General features: G+C 34.9%; 1 protein-coding gene across 1 annotated transcript in view; it reads left to right on the forward strand.

Moving 5' to 3' along the window:
- LOC145667118 (uncharacterized) overlaps nucleotides 1-23,457 on the forward strand; it is a 63,986-nt gene extending 40,529 nt beyond the window's left edge. The window contains exons 4-5 of the mRNA XM_081734861.1: nucleotides 10,094-10,195; nucleotides 17,071-23,457. Coding sequence (XP_081590987.1) covers nucleotides 10,094-10,195; nucleotides 17,071-17,203 — 235 coding nt within the window. The 3' untranslated portion in view covers nucleotides 17,204-23,457. The remainder of the gene's footprint in view (nucleotides 1-10,093; nucleotides 10,196-17,070) is intronic.
- Nucleotides 23,458-26,903: the final 3,446 nt, after the last annotated feature.

Genomic DNA, 26,903 nt, shown 5'->3' on the forward strand with positions numbered 1-26,903 from the left:
GTAGGCCTAGTCCATCGTCTAAGAGGTAAAGCTTGTATTTGGTGGTTAAGTACGGTCAGGAACAGACCGGGCTAGGCTCAACTTGAATGTCTTTACGAAATTTCTCGATAACTACTGGCAGAATCCGAACAAAATTTATTGGACAAGTAGCCCATCAACTGAGGGATAAATATTTATATATATTGTTATATTTGGTGAACGACCTGGGACAGGCTCGGCTCGGCTCGGCTCGGCTGTTATGGTTGAAATCATTAGAAGGTTTTGAGGGCCGCGGTGGATCAGTGATAGATTGTTCATCTCTGGTGTATGGGGTCCCTGGTTCGATACCAGCGCGTCAAGTGGACTTTGTGGTGGACAAACACCATGCGCGGGGTTTTCTTGGGGTTCTCCCACTTTCTTCATTCTACAATTTCCTTAATTTCTCATCATCATCGTCTCTTTTAGCCTCGCCAGCATAACACTGGGACGTAAAACTTAAAGATTAGATTATCATTAGAAGATTTGTTGTCCCTCAAAGAAAAATCCAATATCTTCCTCTAGTCTTGTCAGAACAGTCCCAAATTTTCCAAAGATCAAATTCTGTGAATAAACACATATTGGATACAAACATAGAGGTATTATGTCCTATCTTGGTAATAATCTTTGGTAGTAAACTTACTGGTTAGTCGAGTCCGGGGGCGCGGTCCTGTTATCCAGTTCACTTTAAGGCAAGAATTTCAAGTATATACGTATATATATCACATGTGAAAATTACAAGAGGCCTAAAATTCTCACTTATTAAAAATGCTAAAACATTGAACTTTCGTAATATATATTTGGAAAACGTAACAAAACACTTTATTACTCAAGAAAAGTATATACTCGTAAAACTGGGCTCTTTTAAGTTCTTACTCTGAAGAGTTATGCAATTCCCTCCTCATTTTGTTTGCACTTAAAGAGGTGAATATTGTTTCGTTTGACCAGTTTTACATTTTTGAACGGTTTTGTTAGATTCCCTTCCTTGATTTTATTTTTATCGCACCGAGGTAAACACTGCTTCGCTCTTATTTAATACTGGCCTCCGGCTAGCTGGAGGCTTTGTCTCCAGAACTTCGTGTTTGCTTACGTTCTTTGCAAGAATACGTTTATGACAGTATCCTTTGTGAAAAATTTGAACTTTTCCCCCATTACTGTCGAACCAAATACTAGCTGTGTTCAAAAATTCATTTCAAATGTTTCATCCACTGACAGATGTGATTGAACTAATACAGAATAAGATCCACTGGCGAGATTGATTGATTTAATAAAGATAAGATAAATTAGCCGGATTTGTTGAATTAACAGTAGCAGGATTTAATTAATACAGGATAAGATATACTAGCGACATGGGCATCTGCAGTGGGTGTAAGAGGAGACAATTGTCCTCCTTTGGATTTCCGAAAAGGAGTTTGTTTCTTCGAAATACATTGCAAAACATTCTAGAATTACTTGCTTACGTCCTACAAAATTTAATATATTTACGGTAGTTAATAATGTAATGCAATGTGCATCAATAATAATTGTTTTACGTGAAGTATTGTGTGCATCAAAATGTGTATATTGACATTTCAGCTTGTGTGTATTCCGATTCGGTCTTTCTGACTAGTCAGATGAATTGAATTAATACAGAATAACATCTATTGGCATAAACTAATACAGGATAAAATCCACCGGCAGGATTGATTAAATTAATGTAGGCTAAGATCCACTGGCGGGATTGATTAAATAAATTTAGCCTAAATTCACTGGCGGATTGATTAAATAAATTTAGGCTAAGATCCATTGGCAGGATTGATTGAATTAATTTAGGCTAAGATCAACTGCCGGGATTAATTAAATTAATTTAGACTAAGATCTATTGGCATAATTAATTGAAATTATTTAGACTAAGATCTACTGGCAGGATTAATTTAGGCTAAGATCTATTGGCAGGATTAATTGAATTAATTTAGGGTAAGATCAACTGGCAGGATTGATTAAATAAACACAGAATAAAATAATCCGGCGGATGATTGAATTAATAGAGAACAGTATTCAGTGGCGGGATTAATTGAATGAATACATTGTTAACTTAGTGAATTAATACAATTCACTGATGAGATTGGTTGTATTACTACAGGATAAGATCCATGGTTACACGATTTTATAATGGACAACATCTTCCATGGGACATGAAACTAGAAATCACATTTCATGTCAGTATAAGATCTTCTGGCGGGATCGGTTAAATTAATAAATGATAAGATCCACTGACGTCATTGGTTGAATTAATACAGGATAAGATTTACTGCCTGGTTTGACTGAATTAATAAGGGATACACTGGTTGGATTGATTGAAGTAATATGAAGTAAGATCTACTAGAACGATTGAATGAATTGATACAAAGTAAGATCCAGAGGCGAGTTTTTGTTTCTGCGGCGATAAATAATCTTATGTCATTATCCATAGAATTAGTTGGAAGTAATTAAGTTATTTAATTTTGAAAGTTCATTAAAGAAAAATACTCAATTCTCCTAAGTAGGGAGTAAAAGTTAGACAACAATAGCTTAGGTGGAAAACTAAAAATAGCAGGATTAGGCAAAGCATACGTAAGGATGAAAAGAAAATAATCCTTTCTTCCCCTCGGGATCTATCTCTCGTAACAAAATCCATACGCTTAACTTGGCCTGTTCGAAAGACAATATTCTAGTTACATGGCGCCATTCGTGTTGGACAACCGCCAGACTGCTTCCGTGGAGCATTCTATAACACTGCACCAAATAATAAAAAAAGAAGTTTCCAGACGGTTGTTTGCTGAGAAAACTACATGTGAAAGTTTTCAGGAATATCTCCGCGTTTTGTCTTCTCTCTGCAACATTGAGTAGTAGAAGAAAGGCTGCATATGGAAGGAACTGTATTATAAGTGTATTTAATGAATAAACATTTTTGTGTATTCGTCCAACAAGAATTTTTGAAGTGATTTTAATGGTTCGCTAAATTTACCCTAACTCTTTTTGAATTATACTGATTAACTTGCATTAGGGACAATGGAGAATATTAAAGATATGGAAAGTAAGCCAGGTTGTATCTACGAAATGCTATTAGCCTATATGATGAACTAATAATTGTTTACAAGATCTTTCGTATAGTGTGTAAAGGCCCTATCCGATTGCAATAATGTAAACAGACTTTAGGGGAGATGGCTGAAATTCAGTTTAAATGTAGAAGAGACTGTGTAGATTCTATATTCGAAAAATAAATTTTAATAAAACAGATGAAACATAATCAGAAAAAGCACGGAAAATTAACATTTAGGTCAATGGAAAATCAACAAATTCCTCCACTTACCTAAAAAGTCAAAAGAGGGAGATATCTGAAAATTACATTAAATATAAAACAGACTATCAGACTATGTAGAGTCTACATTCAAAAAAGAAATTGTCCTAAAATGGATGGAATAGAGTCAAAAAATCACGAACCAAATATGAACGTCAGTAAAAAATGAATGAAAAAATGAAGTCGTCCACATATCTCAAAAACTATAACAAGAAGATGGCAAATTGAAAGCTTATTGCAAAGGCATGGTGAAGAGCTTAAAAATGATGTATAGCTCGTAAGGTAAATATGGTTAGAACATTGTTGAAAGTTAAGTTGTTTGAGTAAAACCAATAATAATGATAAAGTATATGCATTTTCTGCAAATTACACAGGGCAAACCCACGCGGAGGTTACACGCTTGAAATATCTCACATCTGGATTTGGAATCTCCAGACTCGATATAGCAGGTAATGTGACTTTTGACCTGATCACATGACACAATCTGGTCCTTATGGCAAACCGAATAGGACCTTTAGGTGTGCGCCAGTTATGACGTCTCACACTGCGTACCAAAATTTCTGGTCTCTAAGAAAAATGCTCGGAAACAATTAGTTTGTAAATACTACTTGGCTCACTTATTATATTTTTGATATTTTTCATTATCTTTAAGTTATCTACTGAAATTCAGTTTAGGATTAGAATTAGGAATTAGAATTCTGGGCTTTCGGCATCTAAGACCATGTTAGCCCGTCACGCATGTGGGATGGCGTCCGTCGGCGATCACATTACCCGAGGAAAGGGAAGGAAGGAAGCGACCTGGGACCTATATGTTAGGTAGCATTCCAGCATTCGCCTGGTGTGAATGAGGAAAACTTAGTAAAATCTCACTTAGGATGGCTGGTCTGATAAGGCTTTTCCAATTTTTCGATCGAGTGTTCCCATCTGGAGTCGAACTCGGGACAGCTCGCACCAAAGACGAGAGCGTTAGCGTACTAAAATTCAGGAAAGTGAGAGTGAGCTTAAGGAAAAACCAGACAGTAAGAAATATCAATACATTACAAAAAGCTAGAGGAAAATCATATCCACGAAGAAATTAACTGTCGACTAAAAGCAGGGAATTCGTGTTGCCATTCGGTTCAAAATCTCTTGTCGTCACGAATTCTGTCGAGGAATTTGAAGCTTAAAATATACAAAACGATAATCATGCCTGTTGTTTTGTATGGTTGCGAAACATAGTAACTTACTCTGAGGGAAGAACATAGACTGAAAGTATTTGAGGACAAGATCCTGAGGAGAATATTGGGACCCAAGAGGAACGAGAATGAGGAATGGCGGAAGCTTCATAACGAGGAACTACATAGTTTATACGGTTTACCCAACATTGTTAGGGTCGTCAAGTCTAGGAGGCTTAGGTGGGCAGGTCATGTAGCTAGAATGGAAGAAAGTAGAAACGCTTTCAAAGTCTTGACTGGAAGACCAATCGGAAAACGACCATTAGGAACATCTAGACGCAGATGGGAGGACAATATTAAGATGGATCCTGCAGAGATTGGAGTACAAAGTAGAAACTGGATGCAGTTAGCTAAGGATAGAAGTCAGTGGAGAGCTTTTGTGAACGCGGCATTGAACCTCCGGGTTCCATAGGCCATAGAGTTAGTTAGTTAGTTAGTTAGTGTATGGTTATTAATGAGTTTCGCTTACCGAAACGTCTTTATATATTTACCCCGTCTCTCCGTCCGGGAGACAAATAAATTTTAGCAGCTACTTGATGGAGAACCATCAATTTTGGACAGAATATTGAGGGTCAAAGAAAGGAGTAGGGTTAGTTGATGGAGGCGATATTCCAGTTGTAAGTCTGGTAGAAATCAACCATTTTCTGTTTTAACATTTATCACCATACAGTAAAAATCAGTAACAGATAGCGAGAAGCTGTTCCTTGCAATCCTTTAACTATTCCTTCAATGCATTTTACCTTCATTCTTAACTATTTACTATAACCAAAAGTGAGAAGCCCATTAGAACTTGCTGTTTTAACATTGATTTACAGAGACGATAGAATGAAACTTCACGAGTCCTAAGGGTACATAACTTTATTATAATGATTACAATATCAGATCAATCCGACAGAGATTTAGTTGTATGAGCGTAATACCTATAGTAGGTTGTAGCACTCTCTAAGTCAAGGATACATGCATTGATGCGGTTATCTTGTTGAAAGATTGTACTACCGTGCTCTCGCATTAAGGGTAATGCATGCGGACTCAGAATCTCACACATATATCACTGTGTGGTCAGGTTTTCGTGAATTACTACGACAGGTGACCGAAGTCAAATGAGATGGCTCCCCGTACCATGATAGCCAGGAAGTACCGCCAGTGTCCCGTTAGATAACATTGGTTGAATGCAACTCCTCTCCTTGGTACCGTCACACACGCACAGAATAGTGATCTGCGGTAATGCAGAATTGAGACTCATCACTTAACACGTGCCGTTACCATTTATGAGGATTCCTTACTACCGAGTGTCACATCATTCCACACGCTATCGTTTATACACTGATGTTAATGGCAACATACACAGGGGACGGTGGATCCGCATTCCAACTGATATCAGTTGTCGAGACACGGTGCGGGATGACGCAAGGTGCTCTAGAGAGTCCACTATTTATGTCCGAATGGGAGGTGCGGACATTACAGGGTTAAATAAAGCTTCATTCGCAATGCGACAATCTCCCATGTTGTGACCTGTCGTGGTCGAGCGGAAACTTCACGTCGTGCGTTAATGCTACTACGTATCCACTGATCCAAATATCCGGGTACGGTGACATCATAATGATCCACATGTACGACAATCGCACGAACCCCCCAGCCGACCTCACACAACCCCACGATGCGGCAGCTTTCGAACACTGTCAAATTCTGGTAATGTTGTCTAATGCGACGACGAGGCATTATGTGTGTTTCTTGATCTTCCGGCAATGTGCTGACTCTCTCTCTCTCTCGCTTCACAACTGATTGATAACGACCAAGGTTGAATTCCTAACTACTGACGTTACTGCCATCTGGTGGCCATTCGCGATGTTCCCGATCTTTGAAACTAATATTTTATACACCGTCTATAGTACTACATGATGAAAGTAAAAACAGGACTAATCAAGGATTGAGCACAGCTAGTTGCACTGCTCAGGCACTAATCGAAATAACTAAATTACTACCAGTAATTACCATAAACTTGTATTAACCCCTTATCTTATTTATTCCATTAATAGCTTTAACATAATCTAAATGCACTGACGAGTAATGACATACTCTTATCTTAAAATCACAATCTTTCGTAACATGAATTAACTTCTCATTGCAATTATCAAATTCAGCATAACCACAGGTAAAGACATTTCTTTCTTTTCTACTACTCGACGTACCTGGCGTTAGAACATAAGTCATTCGTTGCCAACTCTGGTATCTCTCACTATTCAATACCCAACAACATTCCCCTCTTTTCTTTTCTTTTAAACTTTTATTTCCAATAACATTACCCTCGTTTATATTTGATTTTTTATATGTGACCACATCTATTTTCCCACTGGACACGAACTCCAACTTTGATATAAACCAACACTACCAGAGAATATTGCAATTTGCGATATGTGTGAGAGGACTGCTTCTATTTAATCAGACTGCCGAAACATCGAGAATTACAAGAATGAAATATCCTCATATTTTATGAAACCTCTTCCGCGAATGTTTCTTCTTCTTCTTAATGTGTTTTGCCTCTTTCTTCGATTTCAGCATTGATATCTGTTCAGGTTCATGTGAGTGAAAAGCTTCTTTCGCCTCTGTAGACTGTTTGCTGCCTATCTGTTGTTTAAGTTTCAGTGCTAATTCATCTATCCCTTGAGTCTGAATCGAGTTGACTGCCATGTTTTTGCGATGTTCTTTCGTCACTAATTGGTGATTTTGATGTATTTTCTTCTTCTTGAGAACCTCCTCCTTCCGCTTATGTACATTTATTTCCTCATCTATAGACGAGAGTTGAATTTCGTCAACTAGAATATCTTCTCTTGATTTCGTATTATTATTAGCTACTGTTTGCGGTAGACATTTTAGATGTACGTCATTCGAAGTTGAAATCGAGTTGGTAAAGAAGTGCGGTACATGTATTTCCTTATCATTCTTGAATAATAAACACGATTGTTTCTCTGGTTTAGTTGATACCTCCTGCTGTTGATTTCCTCTGTGATCTATTCCTTGACATACCGGAGTAGATTTATTTACCATAGGCGATTGCTTAGAAAGGAAAGGACAAACATATGCGAAATGTCCCGGTAATTGACATCTGAAACAAAGTTTATTTGCTGCAGGACATATCTTATCACCATGACTGAGGAGACAATATTTACACCGCTTGGCTGAGATGTACGACTTCTGATAGCATTGGAAACACTCATAGGTTTGCCCTTTTTGCTGCAAAATAATTCTCTTCAGGTAACATACATCCCTAACCAAATAACGAATGAGGATATCTCGCTTCTGTAGTTCGGATTTAATCCATAAGATGTTATCACTAGGCGGTATCCGTGCGGTACTTCCATCTTTTTGTGATTCTTGAAACTTATAATCCATCTTGTATCTGCCTGCCCGTGGATTTTTAATACCTCGTCGCCAAATTGGTGAAAGTAAAAACAGGACTAATCAAGGATTGAGCACAGCTAGTTGCACTGCTCAGGTACTAATCGAAATAACTAAATTACTACCAGTAATTACCATAAACTTGTATTAACCCCTTATCTTATTTATTCCATTAATAGCTTTAACATAATCTAAATGCACTGACGAGTAATGACATACTCTTATCTTAAAATCACAATCTTTCGTAACATGAATTAACTTCTCATTGCAATTATCAAATTCAGCATAACCACAGGTAAAGACATTTCTTTCTTTTCTACTACTCGACGTACCTGGCGTTAGAACATAAGTCATTCGTTGCCAACTCTGGTATCTCTCACTATTCAATACCCAACACTACATACCTATTAGTTGAATTGGATTATTCTTCCTTGGTGCTTCAACTTCTTAATTCGTGAGTGTCCGTCACTTCTTACCTCGAATTGGATAATTATTATTATGTTAATTTGAATAGAGTACGGATCCTAAGGGGTGTAAATTTATACCTAAAATAGAATATCTCAGGAGCCCCTCCCCCAAATTAGGGACATGAGATTTAGAAGATAAATTCCTTATTAAAAATAAGCGAAAACGTGCCCCAGCATAAAAAAATCCAATTCTAAGGGGAAGAAGGTGAAATTTCTAAAATATTTTTGATGTTCTTTATCTTATCATTACGGGAAAAGGCTGAACTATTTAAAAATAATTTTGTAACATAGTTTGTCACTTGGCTTCAACAGAGGTCTTATCACCCTTCTTTCGTAAAAACCGCGTCCTAAAGAGAGAAGGATTCAAATATACACTTGTTTTTCAAACATTCTTCATAAACCTAATCTTCCTGTATGAGAAACGGCCATATCAGCTGGTGTTAAACGCAATACCCAAGTTATAAAGGACGAGCCCCTGCTAACGCGGGTTTATAACCACGACCAAGGCTTGAATTAGAAGAATTTTGCTGGTACACAGGCCACCATGCAAGAACTATCCTTACATTAGAAGGCGTTTCCACCACACTAGTTTGCATACAAGAGTACTGGACTGCAGGACCATGCCACGATCTCCGAATATATTTGAAAGAGAAACGACTAAAACAAAACCAAAGAAAATTTTTGTTTCTTTTAAAGCACAGGCGGCTCATGAGGGTGCTCACTACTAAGTTCCAATCACTTGAAACAAAGGGAATATCAAATACATTAATTGTTGAAATTAACGGAATAAAGATTATTAAATGCATTAATTATTGAAACTAAGGTATAAAGATTGTCAAATGCATTAATTGTTGTATATAGCAATCAGTACATTAAGAAAGTTTTCTTCTTTCAGCTTTTCTTTACTTTTCTTCTTCTCTCACATACTAATTTTTATCAGTGTGATTTCTCTCATTAGCCGCCTGTGTATCAAAGAGAATAGCAAGATACTTCTCCATATAATTGTAAAAAAACTACATAGCTGTTAGATTTTCGCCAACTAACACTTGACTTTAACAGACACTATTAGTTAGAGTCTGATGAAGCCAAGGGTTAGTTGGCGAAACTGTAACACTTATGTAGTTCTTTTTATGTGAATATATTATTTTGCTCAGCAAATACTTTAGTTGTGTTTATGAAAAAGAAAACAAGATGACCCAGCTATCCGATAATACTAGTGGAAGTCTAATCTGGTTTCAATGTATTTTTATGAATTAGTTGTTCATCTGACATTCTAATATGTGAATACATACAGAGCTGAATTCAGGTCTGATGAGACCCTAACCTTTTGAAGGTAATCGGTTTATATATATACAGCTAATCTTTGTCAATTAACATTTTAGGGAGCAGCTACCAGGAGGGGCCCTATTACTCATCATACAAGCACACTTTTGTTGTATGTAGATTTCATTTTATTTACCTTTTATCTTACAAAAATAGCGTCCAGTCTTTTCTTTTAAATTTTTGGGCCACTCCAAAAGAGTGTGGGCCCTAAGCTATAGCTTGTCGAGCTTATACGTAAATCCGATACTGTATACATATGACATTCTTAAAGAATAATATGACACTTTTTTGGAACGGGATTATAATTAACGAATATAGTATTTGAAGCACTACTAATAACTCACGTTGTATTCTTTCAGTTTTAATGGAAATTATCGCTACTTGACGTCTCAACTGATTAATACAACTGAAGGAGCACGTCTGCTGTCGTATATGGAAGCTACTTTTAGGGGACAAGATAGGTAAGTGGCTTAAATTTAGTTTATAAGAACGTGTAAAATTACGTACAAATACAAGAGTGGAAATAATATACGAAACACGCCAATATAAATTGAATTCAATTTGTCAACTAATCTTGCAGCATTTGTGCCGTATCGCCGGGCCACTTTGAAAACTGAAAAAAAGCCCAAAAGTGTATTGCATTCGGTTATATTTTGTTGGATTACATTAAGTTATGCTAGATTACGTTACATTAGGCGTGCAGTATTAATTTAATACGGATCCATAGTTTAAGTATTAGTAGTAGTAGAAGCAGGAGTAAGAGTAGTAATAGTAGTAGTAGGAACGGGTTAGAAGCCCGGCAGGGGTTGGTTGGGTTCTATTCTTGACATGAAATAGGCAAATTAAAGACTTGCCAATTTTTTCTGTACATTTTACAAATTATGGATCCGTATAGTAAAAAAAGTGTACCTCTCCGCGAAATAGTCCATCCGTCTCCACATACAGTGCCGTTAACAACATAACAAACAATCAACAAATACAACGACTTTCTTAACCAGGGATGAATTCAGGGGGTAGCCCGGGGGGGAATGTCCCCCCCGAAGAAAATTCATTCCCCCCCGGAGAAACTCCCAAAATTTCAGTCACAAATGTAGAAATTACTTCACCCAATTATTTGTTTTTCTTTCCGCACGTGCGGACGAAATCCGATCTCTCAATATACATATAAATGACGCAGACCCATTCTATATAAATATTAAACATGTAACATCTAAGATAGAATACCAAATAGTCAATAAAACCTCTATTTCTTAATGCTATGACGCAGTTTGGCAGAACATGAAATTGTCAACTGTTGAAGAAAGGTTTGTATTTTAATAGGTACTATACTCTCGCCCTATATTATATATTAGTATGTAGTACTAGCACAGATTGAGATAGGAAAGGAAAGATAGGGAAGATCTTTCGATCATTCCATATGATCTCTGATGTCAGCAGACTTCAGTTCTTAAATGTACAGTTTTTGCATTATTTGAAATACAGCGTCTAAATCTCATTTCTCGCATCCGAAGTAACAGACGTAAATATGTTTTACGATTGTTAAAGTAAACACACCTTTCTTTAACTAAAAATAAGTCAGTTAAAGGGTGAGATTCAGAGGGCGTCATTTAGAGGGATCAGGGAGGAACAGTTATCCCTCCTGGGTTAAATATTTATATAGAATTTATCAATATAATAGTAGTATATAAGTAAAAGATTGCTATTGAAGGTGACGAAGAAGGGGCAAACGGAGCGACGGACCCGGGTACCGAAGAAAGGGGCGGACGATTCGGGAGGGAAAAAGAAAAGAAAAGAAGGAAAGAAAAAAGAGGCAATGAAACACATGTGCACATATATAAAATGAAAGGAAAAATGTAATAAAAAGTGCTCAAAATCAAGGAAAAGCAGGATTTACGAGTACTTTTAAAATTTTTTTCACCTTTCGCGGATGGTCTGTAGACCTCACTCATATGTACGGGGGTGCCGTCGTATACTCTCGCCCCAAGCGCTGATTTTCCACGACACGGCACTAATCCTTCTGAAGATTTCGTAAACTAAACTATTGATGTGTATGCAGTAAAGAAACCAAGGCTAATATACTTGATTTAGAATCAGAAGTGTGAGAAAGAATGGTTACTTTTTGTTAAGATATTCCTATGTATGTTTGTTTTAGAACAAAAAAAATCTGAGTTAATTTAAAAAACTTCTACATTAGTAACAAACAGGAACTACTGAATATAGGGGAAAATAACTAAAATAGCTACTGTAAATAGCAGTTAAAGTTTAGTCTAAAATATTTTTGCCACTCTTTATTTATTGTTTTAGATAAAATTAAACGATTGTTTTTTTTTTAAATATATAATCTCACATTGAATATTTTTCAGCAATTAGTCTCAATATTAGCTAAGATGTGCATGTGAATAGAATTGTTAAATATGCTGCTTTCTTGCAAAAATACGGAAAAACAACCCTCCCCCCCGAGGAGTTGACATTCCCCCCCGGGTGAAAATGTCTGAATTCAACACTGTTCTTAACTTTTACTATTCCCCTTACCTCCCTTGTACTCATTCTTTCTCACAAACTTAAATAAATTCTCCAATTAACCCGATAAATTTCCTAAAATTGGTCCGGCGATAACCCAATTTTGTTTCTAATTGTCAGAGCTCTGTCGTAGCTATAAATGATTTTGTCTTTTGTCGAGAATGCTTGGGTTTGAACTCAAATAGGTCATATGTTTGGGATTCCACTTTAAGTTGTAGGAAGTCCACATTTCACCTAATTTTAGTACTTAGAAATTACATTAACCTCTTCCTGAATGGATCTAGGTTACGTGATTTTTCAGCGTACTGTCCGCTGTCTCTTTTCCTACTATTGAACTACAGGGTGATTCATAAGTCTTAGTACAGTGGATTATTTTGTAAACAAACATGATTAAAGCAAATCTGACTAGCGGAGGGCGGACTTGGGTAAAAAAGCTACCGATTGATGTTTGCGTGGTGAATGGCGGCCATCTTGATGGCCGCCATCTTGGATTTAGGTTAATTTTTCAAATGGGAAGGTAGGCATGTGACACATCAATTAACACTGCTTTTTGCAGGGGAAATGCAGTTCTGCAACAGAAACACTTTATCATGTCCCGTTCCAAAGTTATGACGCCCCAAAGTCCCACCTACAGGATGTGCTCCATATGTTGCCCGTCCATTGCAACACACAACCGGAGTCTCTTAATCCAGTCCTCCTGAACCCGTAACAACACAGCGGGGGTGATGCTATCACAGGCGTCCTGAATACGTTCCTGTAGGTGTGCAACATCCCGAAACTTCTGATGCACCAGGTGTTTTAAGTGTCCCCATAAAAAATCCAAGAAAGTGAGGTCCAGCGACCGGGTTGGCCACCTCAAAGGGCCTCGGCGACCGATCCAATGTCAATGAAAATGCAGATCCAAGCATTCCCGCAGTGCATAGTGCGGTGGGGCACCTTCTTGCTAAAAATATCGCGGCAAGGTGGCATCAGGTCGGAGTAACGGAAAACTGAAAGAAGTCATTCTTCACAAGAGAACAAAAAAGAGATGTATGTGTTCATTCGAAGCTAGGGCTGTCCAAAATCGTGAAAAAGGGAATATCGCAGCACTCGTCATTCCGAACACAAGGAACAGTAAAGCTGGTGGTTCTTATCAGTCCTAATTCATGTCGACATATTCTGCGTACACTGATGTCAAGGCTTAGTTTTTGCTTACTTTGGACTCACCTTTAAGTCCGATTATATCCGGGGATCATCTTAAGAGCATATTGGCATTTATGGCATGTAAGGAATCCTATGAATCCATGGCACATGTTAAAATCTGTACGTTAGGATGAAGTATATGTGACTACGTTTAAGCCGATATGGATTGCCACTTCACGGTTCTTTGTGTTCGACATGACATGTGTCGCAATGAATTTTACGGTCCCAGCTCTGAAACTGCACTTTCTCCGACAGGTCCATGTGAACAACTATTTTCACATTTTGATGTTAGAAATTACCTCCTATAATTTCTCGGTGGAGTTCATTAACACCCTGTATATTGAATGTAATCGATGAGACTCATCTGGCCTTGACCAATTTTGGCATAATGGTAGACCTTGATGATTTTAATATGCACAATAAATACTATGAAGCAAGGCTTTAGTTCATGAGTTATGAGGCATGAAAGTTGGTGCTCTTTGGACTTCGTCAAATAGTCGATGAAAATTAGAATTAGAAATGAGAATTTAGGGCTTGCGGCAACTATGACTATGTTAGCCCATACCTTGGTGACCATATTACCTGGAGTATTGGGAAGGGAAAACGGAATGAGGAGGAAGGGAAGCGGCTGGGGGTTCATATTGATAAGTATCATCCCGGGATTTGCCTGTGCAAATGAGGAAAACCTCACTAAAGGTGTCTGACCTGAAAATGATTTTTATGTTTTCGACCGAGTATCCTCAACGGCAATCGAATCCGGGAAAGCTTAACCAAACGCAAATATGTTAGCAACTACGATACTTGGGTCAAAGTCAAATAAAATATTGAACTGCTACTATTGATAGGAAAAATACATGTAACAAACTATATAAATGTTAATTTCGGGTTCAAAGAAGGAAATGATGGCACAATTGTAATAAGTTATTTTGTAAAGCAATGTGTATACATAGCTTGTGGTGAAGACTGGCCAAATGGAATGATAAACGACAACAAGGCTGGTAAAGCATTTTGTAAAGCAGTGTGTATTCATACCTTGTAATAAAGATTGGCTAAAAGGAATGATAAACGATAGCACGCTTGATAAGCCATTTTGTAAAGCAGTGCGTATTCATAGCTTGTAGTGAAGATTGGCTAAAAGAAACAATAAACGATAGCACAGTTGATAAGGCATTTTGTATAGCAGTGCGTATTCATAGCTTGTAAGAAAGATTGGCTAAAAAGAATGATAAATGATGGCACGGTTGACAAAGCATTTTTTTATAGCTTGTAAAAAAGATTGACTACAAGAATAATAGACGGTATCACGGTTGATAAGGCATTTTGTAGAGCAGTGCGTATTCATAGCTTGTAATAAAAGATTGGCTAAAAAATATAGATTAGCATGGTTGATAAAGCATTTTGTAAAACAGTGGGTATTGATAACTTGTAGGGTTATTCGAAAAGCGCTCCAGTTTTGTTACATCAAATTATGAACTTTATTTTTTCAAAATACACTAACATAATTTATAGACGTGTTCTTCACACATTCCGATTTCAGGTATGGTGAATGACGTCGGGCATATGACTTTCTCTACTACGCTGACATGCAATAACTCTGTTCGTGAAATTCGCTATGGTGCCTGACACGTTTCCACTTGGATTTTGTCGACGACTAGCCGAATTTCCTCCTTTAATTCACGGATGGAACGGGGTTTATTGACATACACAATTGATTTAAGAGTATCCAAAAGAAAACGTCACAAGGAGTAAAGTCGCATGGATTCTGAAGCCATTACTGGGCAGCATTACGCGAAATGAGGCAATCCAGGCAATCTTTGTGCAATTGGATTGTTTTGGGGGGCAGCAAATGCAGGTGCACCATCCTGCTGAATCCACAACTCTAGAGTGTCCATTCCAATTAAATGAGGCCACAAAAACTCTGCGAACTGTTGATTCATTCGGTGCCTCTTTTCGCCCTAGAACCGCGCGAAGTCGCCTGACAGTTGGTGCACAACTTTCTTCCGACTGAAGAAATGTGAGGAATTCAGACTAAATCGACAATCGGAATGTTTGTTGGTAGAGCAACAATACAAAACAATGTCGTCAACCGAGAAACAAATATTTACCAGGCGATCCAAAACCGGGACGTTTTTTTCAATAACCCTTTTATGTCTTATCGTGGGACAATATTATAGTTTAAAAAATTGAAGTATAAGTGCTAATCATATCGTTTGGCTATATCTTGTTTCTGTACTCTTTATTATCTTTGCTATAATGAAATGTTTGATTAATGTATGCGCCTACTTTAGAATCAGCTTTATCTTAATAGATGGTGCTTATATTGTATAGCTTCAAGTTTGAGGTTTGCAAAAGTCTTTTGCTCGTTTTTCTCATAAACTACACACGAAGATTTACACTTTTGTACACTCACCACCCCATAGTATGCCCCACTTTTTACTCAGGACAGAAGCAACGGGGTTTGACATGGTAGCAATAGGATCTCGGTAGATGGTTGGAGTATGGTGCGAAACATGTACACATGCAAGTCGCTTAATTGATGTAAATTCAGCAGAGGGCGAAGGCGATGAGCGAAGATCTAACATTCAATAGCATCCAAAAGGTGTTCAATTGGGTCAGATCGAGTGAGTCTGGGAATCATTGCATTAATTGAAATTCACTACTGTTTTCCTCGAACCACTGCAGCATAAAGTTGTCTTTATTATAAGTAGTATTGTTCTAGTGAAAGATACCATTCTCAGCTGAAAATATGAAGGGGTGTACATGATCAGGAATGACTTGATAATAGCTAGGAGTCGTCATAGTGCTCTCTACAAGCACTACTGGACTCAATAGTGACCACGTGAAAGTTCTTTAGATCATAATGGAATCAACATCAGTCTGTCGCGGTCCTAATTTGCACATCTAGAGCAGTCCTTTCCATGGAAGACAATGAATTCTAACTCAGCCATCGATGTGATGAAGACAGTATCGTGATTTATCGGACAGTGCAACGTTGAGCCATTGCTTGGTTGTCCAATGACGATGAGTTCGTCCCATTCCCTTCGTAATCGAGGATTCTGCGCGATTGACATTGATACACATGTGAAAAGCGGTTGCAGAGGTCCATATTTAACAGTGTACGATGATAAACTGTGTCCTCAGACACACTCGTTCTTTGTTCACTGTTGAAATCTCCTGTTAGTTGTGGCATAGTTTGTATCTGATTCTGTTTTACCAATTTTGACAGTTTACAATGTCCAACATCTTTTACGAGTTGTGGCCTCCTCATGCCTTGTGGTTTATAGGGGTTTCACTACCTTTTTCCCACTTTTAGAAGATGTTAACTCCAGCTTGCAAACACCCGACAAGCCAAGGTGTTTCCGAGATGGTCGTCCCCAGCCGTCTAGCCATCAGAATCTAACCCCCGATAAAACTCTCATGTATCACTGGCTTTTCCCGTTCTCCCTGTCTCCGTCTGAGGAACGGTTCTCCTGTGTTCTATGACTCCTACGTCAACTACTTTGTTCAAAGAGCAGCAGGTGGTTATAATGATTTTTGTTGGTGATTGTATATTTCATATTTGGACAATTGTTTTCCATTGAACACTAAAATTATAATAAAATTGTTGTAAGTAATCTCTGACGTTTCATTACAGAGCAAGGAAATGCGATGTATTTGAATACAGATGTCCATCGAAAACAGAAGAAATGATAAACTATGATTCTCTGCTCCTATGGCGAGAGATGCTCCGTTGGTTGACCATTCACGTGATATCAAGAAATCCATGAGGATTGCAGAAAGGATTTATCAAGTTACTTGTCATGTGTAAAGTACTTTTCCAGACTTTGTAATAAGACAGAAATTTTCAATATTTAATTTAAAATTTTTTTTACTGAATTTGCTTCAAAATATAATTATGAAAACGGCATTAAGTACCTACACCTTTTTAAAATTTCTTTTAGCCATTGATTTTTATGAGGACTTTTTTCTGTTTCCTTTGAAATGAGCTTCAATATTAATGATATGATTTTACCTATTTCTTCTTAGTATAGTTAAATGAATTTAACTTTTGTATAAATTTAATATTATTTTCATTAAATTTGATTATATATAAATTTATATGCAGGGTGTATCAAAATTCCAGGACCATAGGCAAACTTTGTTATCAGTAAAGACGTGAAAAATTGGAAAGAGAGTAAAGCTATTGAAAATACGTTGGTTTTTTCCTATGTAAAATGGTGGAAATTTTCCAATTGCACTAGTCGTCTGGGCTGCACATTTCTAAGTTACCCTGCGTTAAATGAAGAAGTAAAATTTCCAATTTAGTTGGCTGTTCCTCAGGGTCTCATCATACCAACAATACAACATTGTTGGGACAAGGAATCGAGTTGTCCTAAGTTCTCTCACACAACAATGTACACGTTCCTTGTGCTATTTTTACATGCCCTTATGTTTCATTCGAATAGCCTCGAGTTTTCTAAGTTCTCTCACATAACAATGTACACGTCCCACGTGCTATTTTTGCATACCCTTATGTTTCATTCGAACAGCCTCGAGTTGTTCTAGGTTCTCTCGCATAACAATGTATACGTTCCACAACCTATTTCGGACGCCCTTGTGTTTCATTCGAACAGCCTCAAGTTGTTCTAGGATCCCTCACATAACAATGTACACGTCCCACGTGCTATTTTTGCATGCCCTTATGTTTCATTCAAACAGCCTCGAGTTGCACTAGGGTCTCTCACATAACAATGTACACATTCCATATTGCATGCCTATATCATTCATTCGAACAGCCTCAAATCGTTCAAGGTTTTCTCACATAACAATGTACACGTTCTACGTTGCATGCCCTTACGTTTCATTTGAACAGCCTCGAGTTTTCTATCTTCTCTCACATAACAATGTACACGTTCCATGTGCTATTTTTGTATGCTCCTGTGCTTCATTTAAACAGCCTCTAGTTGATCTAGGTTCTCTCACATAACAATGTACACGTTTCACGTGCTATTTCTGTATGCTCCTGTGCTTCATTCAAACAGCCTCTAGTTGATCTAGGTTCTCTCACATAACAATGTACACGTTTCACGTGCTATTTTTGCATACCATTATGTTTCGTTCGAACAACCTGCAAGACTGGAAATGTTGCTTTTTCGTTAAACATAGGACACATTATCAGTTTAAAGCCCAAATGGTTGACGTAATTGGGAAAATCCACCATTTTACATGGAAAAACACCTATTTACAACAATTTTCTTCGGGTTTTTGTATCTTTACTTATAACAGAATTTAGGTTTGGCTCCGGACTTTTGATACACCATGTATAATAAAATTTAAGTTTTACGATGTAATATATATATATATAAAGGAGAAAGAAATCAATACTAACATTAAATAATTAAAGTTACGGTTTTTTCAAGGTTTCTCATAAATCGAGGTGCAAAAAAAAAGTATTGTGTAGGTATTAAACACTTTTAAGTTAAAAATAATCAGGATTACTATTAAATTTATAATATGTAGAAATTAAACAAATTATAAAAAATGAGTAGCGATTTTGTAAGTATATTGTTACTATAAAAAGTTATATAACATTATAGCAGCATATAAATTATATTATAATTAAAATATGGCGAAAAGATACAAAAATCCTCACATCTGACGTTTTTTACTTTTATATTTTGTAGGATCTAATTTTAAATTAATCAAAAGAACAATATTTCTTCCATGCTTTCCTTTGTGTTAGTTGTCACAGTGAATTTCAGAATTGTCCCCGAAATCATTCATTTTCTAAGCACGAATATATTATTAAAGATTGTAGTGAAGGCTGTCGTTATATTTTTAACAATGTAATTCTTTTAATTTTTTCCAAATAAATTTAGACTATATTACAAGGTAATTTTTCAGTACTTAAGAGTACATCTCTTTTATGCTTACAAATCAACATTATAAGTACTTTTAGCGTAACTATTATTATTTATCTCGTATCTTTTTCCTTATTTGCAACTTATCGTTTAGTGGTTACAAGGTGTTTCTTCGGTACTTAAAAGGTAAATATTTAATATTTAAAGTTTTTGGTATTCACAAAACCCTCTATGCTTTAAAATATAAACTATTCCAATAAGTTGCTATTGTTTAGCAGTATATTACCAAAATGTATGACATTAGAAATGACTTTTAGATATAGTGGTAAGTAATGAAAAGCTTATTAAAACAAAATATGAACTAGTTTAGCAGCGTTTTCTAAATAATGTATTTGTTAAATTATGTGTAATTTTAAGCGGTCTTAAAATTTCGTTTTTGCCATATTTTGTAAACTATTACAAAATGTAGTTAATGGTTCAACAGTGAAAGATTCAAAGAACTAAGAGATTGAGTCAATTATATTGAGAATATATACTGAAAGATACCTTTGTGAAATATAATTTATTTATAATAATGATGGAAACATATTGCATATAATAATATTGCAAAAGGTAAAAGTAAATGAAAATTATGATTTCAGTTTCATTAAATATGTAGTGTAAAGAATAAGAAACGATGAGAATGTTTTAAGATAACATGGTATTATGCAAAGAATATTAAGACATACATTCGTAACTAATTTGTTACTAAAAATATACATTTTAGATTCTCTCAAATTTGTACACAGATAATGACACACAGATTTTAACTTAATGTTCGCGAAAAATAGAATACTTAACAACAGTTAACATTAAATGACATTAAATAATAATTGTGATAATATGATTCAAACCCCATTTTAACAATTACTGTCATAGTGTCTTTCTTAATACATCGAAAACAAAGTTGTTCTTGTCGGTAGTGTACAAAAATTAGCTAAATTGCTTTTATGTATTTTCTAATGTGATCATAGCTATTAAAGTTTCAATATTTTACTGTAAGCAAAAGTTCTAGTATGTAAATTATTTTGGTTAAAAGTTAGCATACGAAGAAAGTATTAAAATATAATGTTTGAAGAGAAATGAATCAATTAAAAATATTAAAGTTGAAATATGAAGGTCTAAAATTATGTAATACTTATTCAGTATATAGAGGTAATGTGCTAACCTTCTATTCTTAAAAAATGTATATATTAAAATATCGAAATTAAAAGTACAAAAAATTAGTATAGTGAAAATAATTTTAAGTGTTACACAATGAATCGGCAAATTTGAACAAAATAAGCGATCAGTGTTTGAGAAAATAATAGCCGGAAATTCAACTTGGTTTATATATTACATATGTATAATGGACATCAGATGAGAGGAATTAAGTAGGCTGTGGTCTTTAAATAGAGGAGTGTATTTCTAAAACATGCTAAATCCAAAAAGTCGATTTTGAATTGAATATGGAAGAGTATACAATGGAACCTCTTACATTAAATTTTGTAGTTATTTTTACTCAAAACATTATTTTCTGTGTTAAATTCCGTTTGAAATATTACTTGCGATAGCGATTCAATGTAAAAAGATATAGTTTTTTGCCATTTTGAAGAATTCTACCAAAGGGATTTAGCATGTTTTGGAAATACACTCTTCTTGATAATATTTTCAACAAAATTCAAAAATAAATTTTTATTCTTAATATTATGTAAATTGTTTAACATACAAAATTAATTAATAATCATTTTGAGAGGAGTGCCTTTCGAGTAGAGTCTGAGGTAAGTGATTCTTATATTTTCTTTTTACAAATTTGAGTGTTTGATATTTACACTTTCTTTTGATTAAATTTATAATAGGTTTAACACTAAACTAATTGTAAATAATATATAGAAATTAGATGATCATTAATGCATACGTATGGGAAATGTGAGCGTTACAATATGTGCAAATGAGATATGGTAATATAAAGTATTAATTCAACATTGTTACAGTTAATTAACACATATTAAATAATCATGTGAATTAGGTTTGATAGTGTCAATATTATGACAAGACTTCCAGACGTCAACATTGAAAAATCAATATATTTATGCCTTTAAGCCTTCTTAATCAATGGGTACATTATTTTTTATATAATTTTTATGTAGGAGTTTTTTTTCCCTGAGTTCTATATTTCGCATTAAAACTATCACCATTAAAATGGGACTAAACAAGACAGTGCGAAAATTTAGTGATGTAATCATATTTACTTCATATGTATGTATTATGCATATTCTTTTTTTTAACAATTTCTTAATATTTTCAAATAAATATTGATTGCTGATAAGAGGAAATTTAAAAGATGCAGAATAGAACAGAAAAAATAAATGCAAGTTTTTAACAAACAAGAAAATATGAACGTTGGGTTAAAAAATAATACGTTTTCAAATAAATTATTTATTGAATAAATGTTTTTCCTTCTTTGTATTTGATTCTTCTTTGTAAAGGTAAGGAAAAATTGCATTATTATGAATATGTTCATTATACCTAATTAATAATGTGGTTGTAACATACTTAGTATAAATCTACGGCACTTGCTCATCTTGTGTGACAAAACCAATTATTTTTGAAAAGTATGAGGTGAAAGTATCATTTGATAGACTTCTGGAAATTGAATATTGTTGTGATGTTTTTTCATACAGGTTAATGAAGCTATATACACATTGTCTTCGATATTGCTCACATTTCGTTTGTCTAGTACAATTTATTTGTCATATTGTAACTAGTTAACATTTAAAACATATAAGGTGTGTACACTTCAGCCAAAAAGATATTAAGATGAAGAAACACTCATTACAGTGGAGATATATGTTTAAATTAAGTAGTATATGCAAAATAAAGAAAGATGACGAATTTCTGAAATAGACTGATGTGAGTACTTGAAGGAATGCTAAATACTCAAACTCTGAATAGAGATGAAGGATTGAAAATAAGTAACCTTCGGACTAACTTTGAGACAATTAAGAGGCATAACTAATTTCTACAATTGATAGGTTTTAAGAATTTCTTAAAACTTTTTGTTTGATATCAACAATTAGAAGACACAAATAATACATCTAAATATTTCAATTAATTTCAACCGGAATTAGTGTCCGGAACTGGAAATGGTTTACAATATTCGAAACATATAGGCAATGAATTTAAAATCAGATAATGCATTTAAAATCAAGTATGCATGTTTATCTATCTGAAAACTTCACGAAACAAGCATCTTTCATAAACATAAGCATACTTATAAAACGGTCTTAATCTTACAAGTTTTTATTGATTTGTTTAAAATTCATTTTTAAAAAGTTTTGTGTAAATTTGGAGTAAATCCTTATTCATGCTATAACGTATCAAATTCTACTTATTTGCTTCAAAAACAGGAAGTTGTTAGTATAATCATATTTGGTACACGAATGTTTTCAATTTCATTTGAAAGCAAAATAAATATGTTTTTGGTAAAGTAAATTACGGAACCATTACATATTTGATTCAAATATTATTGATCTTTGAAGTAAGAAATTTGTAACTGTTGAATTTTTGTATATTTAACTTTGTTCTATATGCATGATTTCTGAAATTATTTCTAAATATTTTATACTGTATGTACTGTTTGTAATTATACATATTAGATATCATCTATCTGTGATGATTTTCTCATACCGGATAAAGAATATAGAACTTTTCATGTATCAATAATAGTTGTAGTTGCAAAATTAGTTTGAAATATAAATTATCAGTATTTATGAACAAGGAAATATATGTAGTCATGACAATAAATACAATTACATTTTATAATACCTTCTACAAATTTAAAATTTTGTATGTAAATATTTGATTAAGTAGTATAGATAGTAATAGACATTGATGGACAATAGGGGAAAAACGTAGACATTTTTAGTGCACGTATGTAGCTAAGAAAAAATATTTATTATATTTTCCTAAATTATAACAAAACAGATTGCTTTTTGTAATTTGTGTAATTGTATTAGGCAAATATTTGTTTGTGCTAGTTTTATTTATTATTGTAAAGATACTTATTTATATTATTTTTTAAAGTTATTTGCTTCAGATTGTGAATATGTTTGAGTTATAGTTGTATTAAATCGTATAGAAATAAAAGTATAAGACATATATTTCTATATTATGTTATTTTTCAGCTTTCATATACAGAACGACCACAAAGTCCCGTTATTCCTAAAAAGTTACATAAACCACTAAACGTACGTAAATAATTACACGGAAAGAACTGAGTGACATGAACAACAATGATTTCGAGAAGTTTTATTGAAATAGGAATCATTAAGTGTCCCAAAGATCAGTCTATCTACCGTCATTCTCATGACAAAAAAAAAAAAAATAAAAATAAATAAATAAAATAAAAATAAATAAATAAATAAAAATAAATACGCCACCAGGTTCTGTGCGACATTTTGCGGAGCATTGCAGGTGTAACTTGAATGAAAGTTTGTTTCACAGTTTCTGTCAGTTCGGCAGTTGTATTGTTATAGTTTTGTGCAACGATGCTCTTTATGAACATCCATACCGCATTATCACAGGTGGTGAGGTCTGTGTTTCGTGGTGGCCAGGCAAGTGGTGCGGGGAGATCCAGACTCATAACTTGCAACAACACATTCTTCAATACTTTAACTGGAAGTAAAGCCATCATGCACACAACCTGAGACAATGGAAAACATTACATAAGCATTTATAAAGGGGTAACGGGAAAACTTACATTAGCATTTACAGCATTAGAGACATTTCACTTCTCCAGCTCCAGTGGTTTGAGCTAGACGTCAGTGTAATACATAGTACGGCATTTTGAAGTGAAGACAACGTCGCAGTTTTGAAAGTTTCGTATCTTTTCGTCACCTACTCTTACTAATCAACATTCATGCTAAATTTGGTTTTCCTAACTTCAGCAGTATGGAGTGCCTTTCCTTTCAACATAGGTTTTAAGCGGACATCTTGGATTCAGGATGGCCATAGACTTTTCAATTAAGTTTGTGTTTACATTTTGACCCTCTGCCATTTTGAACAGAGTTATCGTAAATAGTCGAAACTTGCTCCATCTTCTTTCAAATGATGTGCTACTTAACCCCCTTCCCATTTGAAAACTTTAAGTTGAAACCGACCTGGGACCCTCCAGGGGCCCTGTGACAAGACGTTTTCACTTTAAATCGTTGTGCTTTGAAAATGATGCCACACGTGCTTTCCTGTTTTTAAATTTGTCTCACGATTTCTGATTTATAGGGTTGGTCATGGACTTTTCAATTAAAGGAGCAGTTCGAGTTAAAAACAAGTTTGGTGCGATAGAAAGGGTAACAAAAAATAAGAGACCCGTATTTTTTTATATCTTGATAGGCCGTCTCGTTCAGCTTCTACAGGCATTTGTTTTTGATCAATCGTAAATGCTAACGTCACGGGTGGGATACGCGAGAAACTCAATGTGAGTCAGCAACCACTCCCTTGTACGCAGCTGATAAACCTTTAATAATGCATTGGATTTAATAGATTGTGTTTTGGATTTGTTAGCAGTCTTGCTCTGTGTTGAATTCTTGAGGGACGTTTTTGTTAGTTAATTTTCCTACAGCATTAGTATAAAAAAGAGTAGAGAGAGAGAGAGAGCAGAATTACGTTTGTTGTGCGAAACAGTGTTTCTTCCAGACATGCTTTTAGGGTGGCACTGTCTCCCGGAGCTCTGAGAGATTCTCCCGGAGGAGACCAAAATAATGCGTCTATAATATAATAAATGTAATAGTACTGTGTAAAAATAATGTGCCTCTCCGAATACTAAGTGTCCCCCCTGGATTTTTTTTTCTGAAAGAAACACTAGTGTGAAGTAGAAAACACGTGTTAGTACAGCGCGTGCTGTGTCTGTAAAGTGAAGTAGAAATGCCTAACACCTGCTGTGTTTTCGGTTGTAATTCTTGTGCAATTAAAGCTGAGGACATAAAGTATCTTTTTTTACGTTTCCAAGTCGTGAGAAATCACCAGATCGATATAAATTATGGCTCAAGAAAATCAAGGGGAAAAAACTGTACCAAATAAAATCACTCGTGTTCCAAACATCTTGAAGAGCCTGCCTTCGAGAAGTCAAGTTTACTGAAAGAAAAGTTAATGCCAGTGGCGGATCTAGGCTGGAGCCGGAGTCCTAGGCCCCCCAGTTTTTGAGTGAAAAAATTGATTTAAGCTATTATTTAGATATTTTTGAAAGTTTTTAGTGAACATGATATACCTATCATAGTCTGGGTTCTGACTCCCCCCTTAGTTTTTACCGTCTGGATCCACTTCTGGCTAATGCCAGAAGAATTATTTACACGCAAACTGAGAAAGAATGCTGTTCCAAGTATATTATTGAAAGGTTTAAAATCCGAGCCATTAAACAAGCACCGATCTATGTCCAGTTACCAACGTACAAATATCATACAAGACGCAATTGATGGTTGTAGTCAAGACGAGGCATTATGGGGGGGGGGGGGAAACGCGGCAGAAGTCCTAAACGGCAGAAGTCCTAAAAGGCACAAGACCTAAACGGCATTAGACCTAAAATGCACAAGTCCTAAAAAATATTTCGCGGCACAAGTCCTAAATGGCAGAAGTCCTAAAAGGCACAAGTCCTAAAAGGCAGAAGTCCTAAACTGCAGAAGTCCTAAACTGCAGAAGTCCTAAAAATCTCTTGTGGCGCTACCATCGCGTCCGTAAGAAGAATACTGTCAATCTGTTAGTCAAAGTTTTAGATATACTGTTTCATATTACAGAGCCTTAGTTCTTACAAGTTATTTGTATAAATACATATTCTATCTTTCTGAAATAATAAATAAATAAATAAATAAATAAAGCCTATTGTCCTTTCTTGCTCTTTCCATGATATATTTCTATGTTGACAAAATTTTAACTTCCTACCAAATGTGATTCCTATATTTTTCATAATGTCTGTTTTTTCTCTATTTCCACACCATTGACCGCATATTAGTAACATAATATTGTGTTTTAGTTATGTACGTCATAAATTTTGCTTTCCTTGTGTTGTTTTGAAGTAAATTATTTTTACACATATATTTCTTGTACAGAAGTCTTTCTGTAGCAAATAATTGTCATACTCGTAATTAACTACTCCTTACTCGTTATCATTATTAATAATAATTTTAGTGTTAGTAACATCGTTGTTACCGTTGGAATTAAATATGTTCATATTGGTATTGTGGCAACTACTTACTACTGAAATGCTTTATCGAATGTTTAAGTCTGTAGTTTTAGCAGGGGTGGCCATAGAAGTCAATAGCTTATAGCCCATATTGCGTCACTGAAATTTTAGATGATCTTTGAAAAGCAACTTAATTGAAATTAATGAGAAAGATATATTTAAAATAAATTTATTTAATACAAGAACATTACGTTTAATCAATTCCGCAACCATGGTTGAGGAACGGATGTATTAAAGTACGAACCATTGAAATAGTGCAGAAGCAATAGCTGAGTTATATATATATATATATATATATATATATATATATATATATATATATATATATATATATATATATATATATACATATATATATATATATATATATATATA

This window comes from Thermobia domestica, chromosome 12 (genome assembly GCF_964235325.1).
Source record: "Thermobia domestica chromosome 12, izTheDome1.hap1.1, whole genome shotgun sequence".
NCBI lineage: Eukaryota > Metazoa > Arthropoda > Insecta > Zygentoma > Lepismatidae > Thermobia > Thermobia domestica.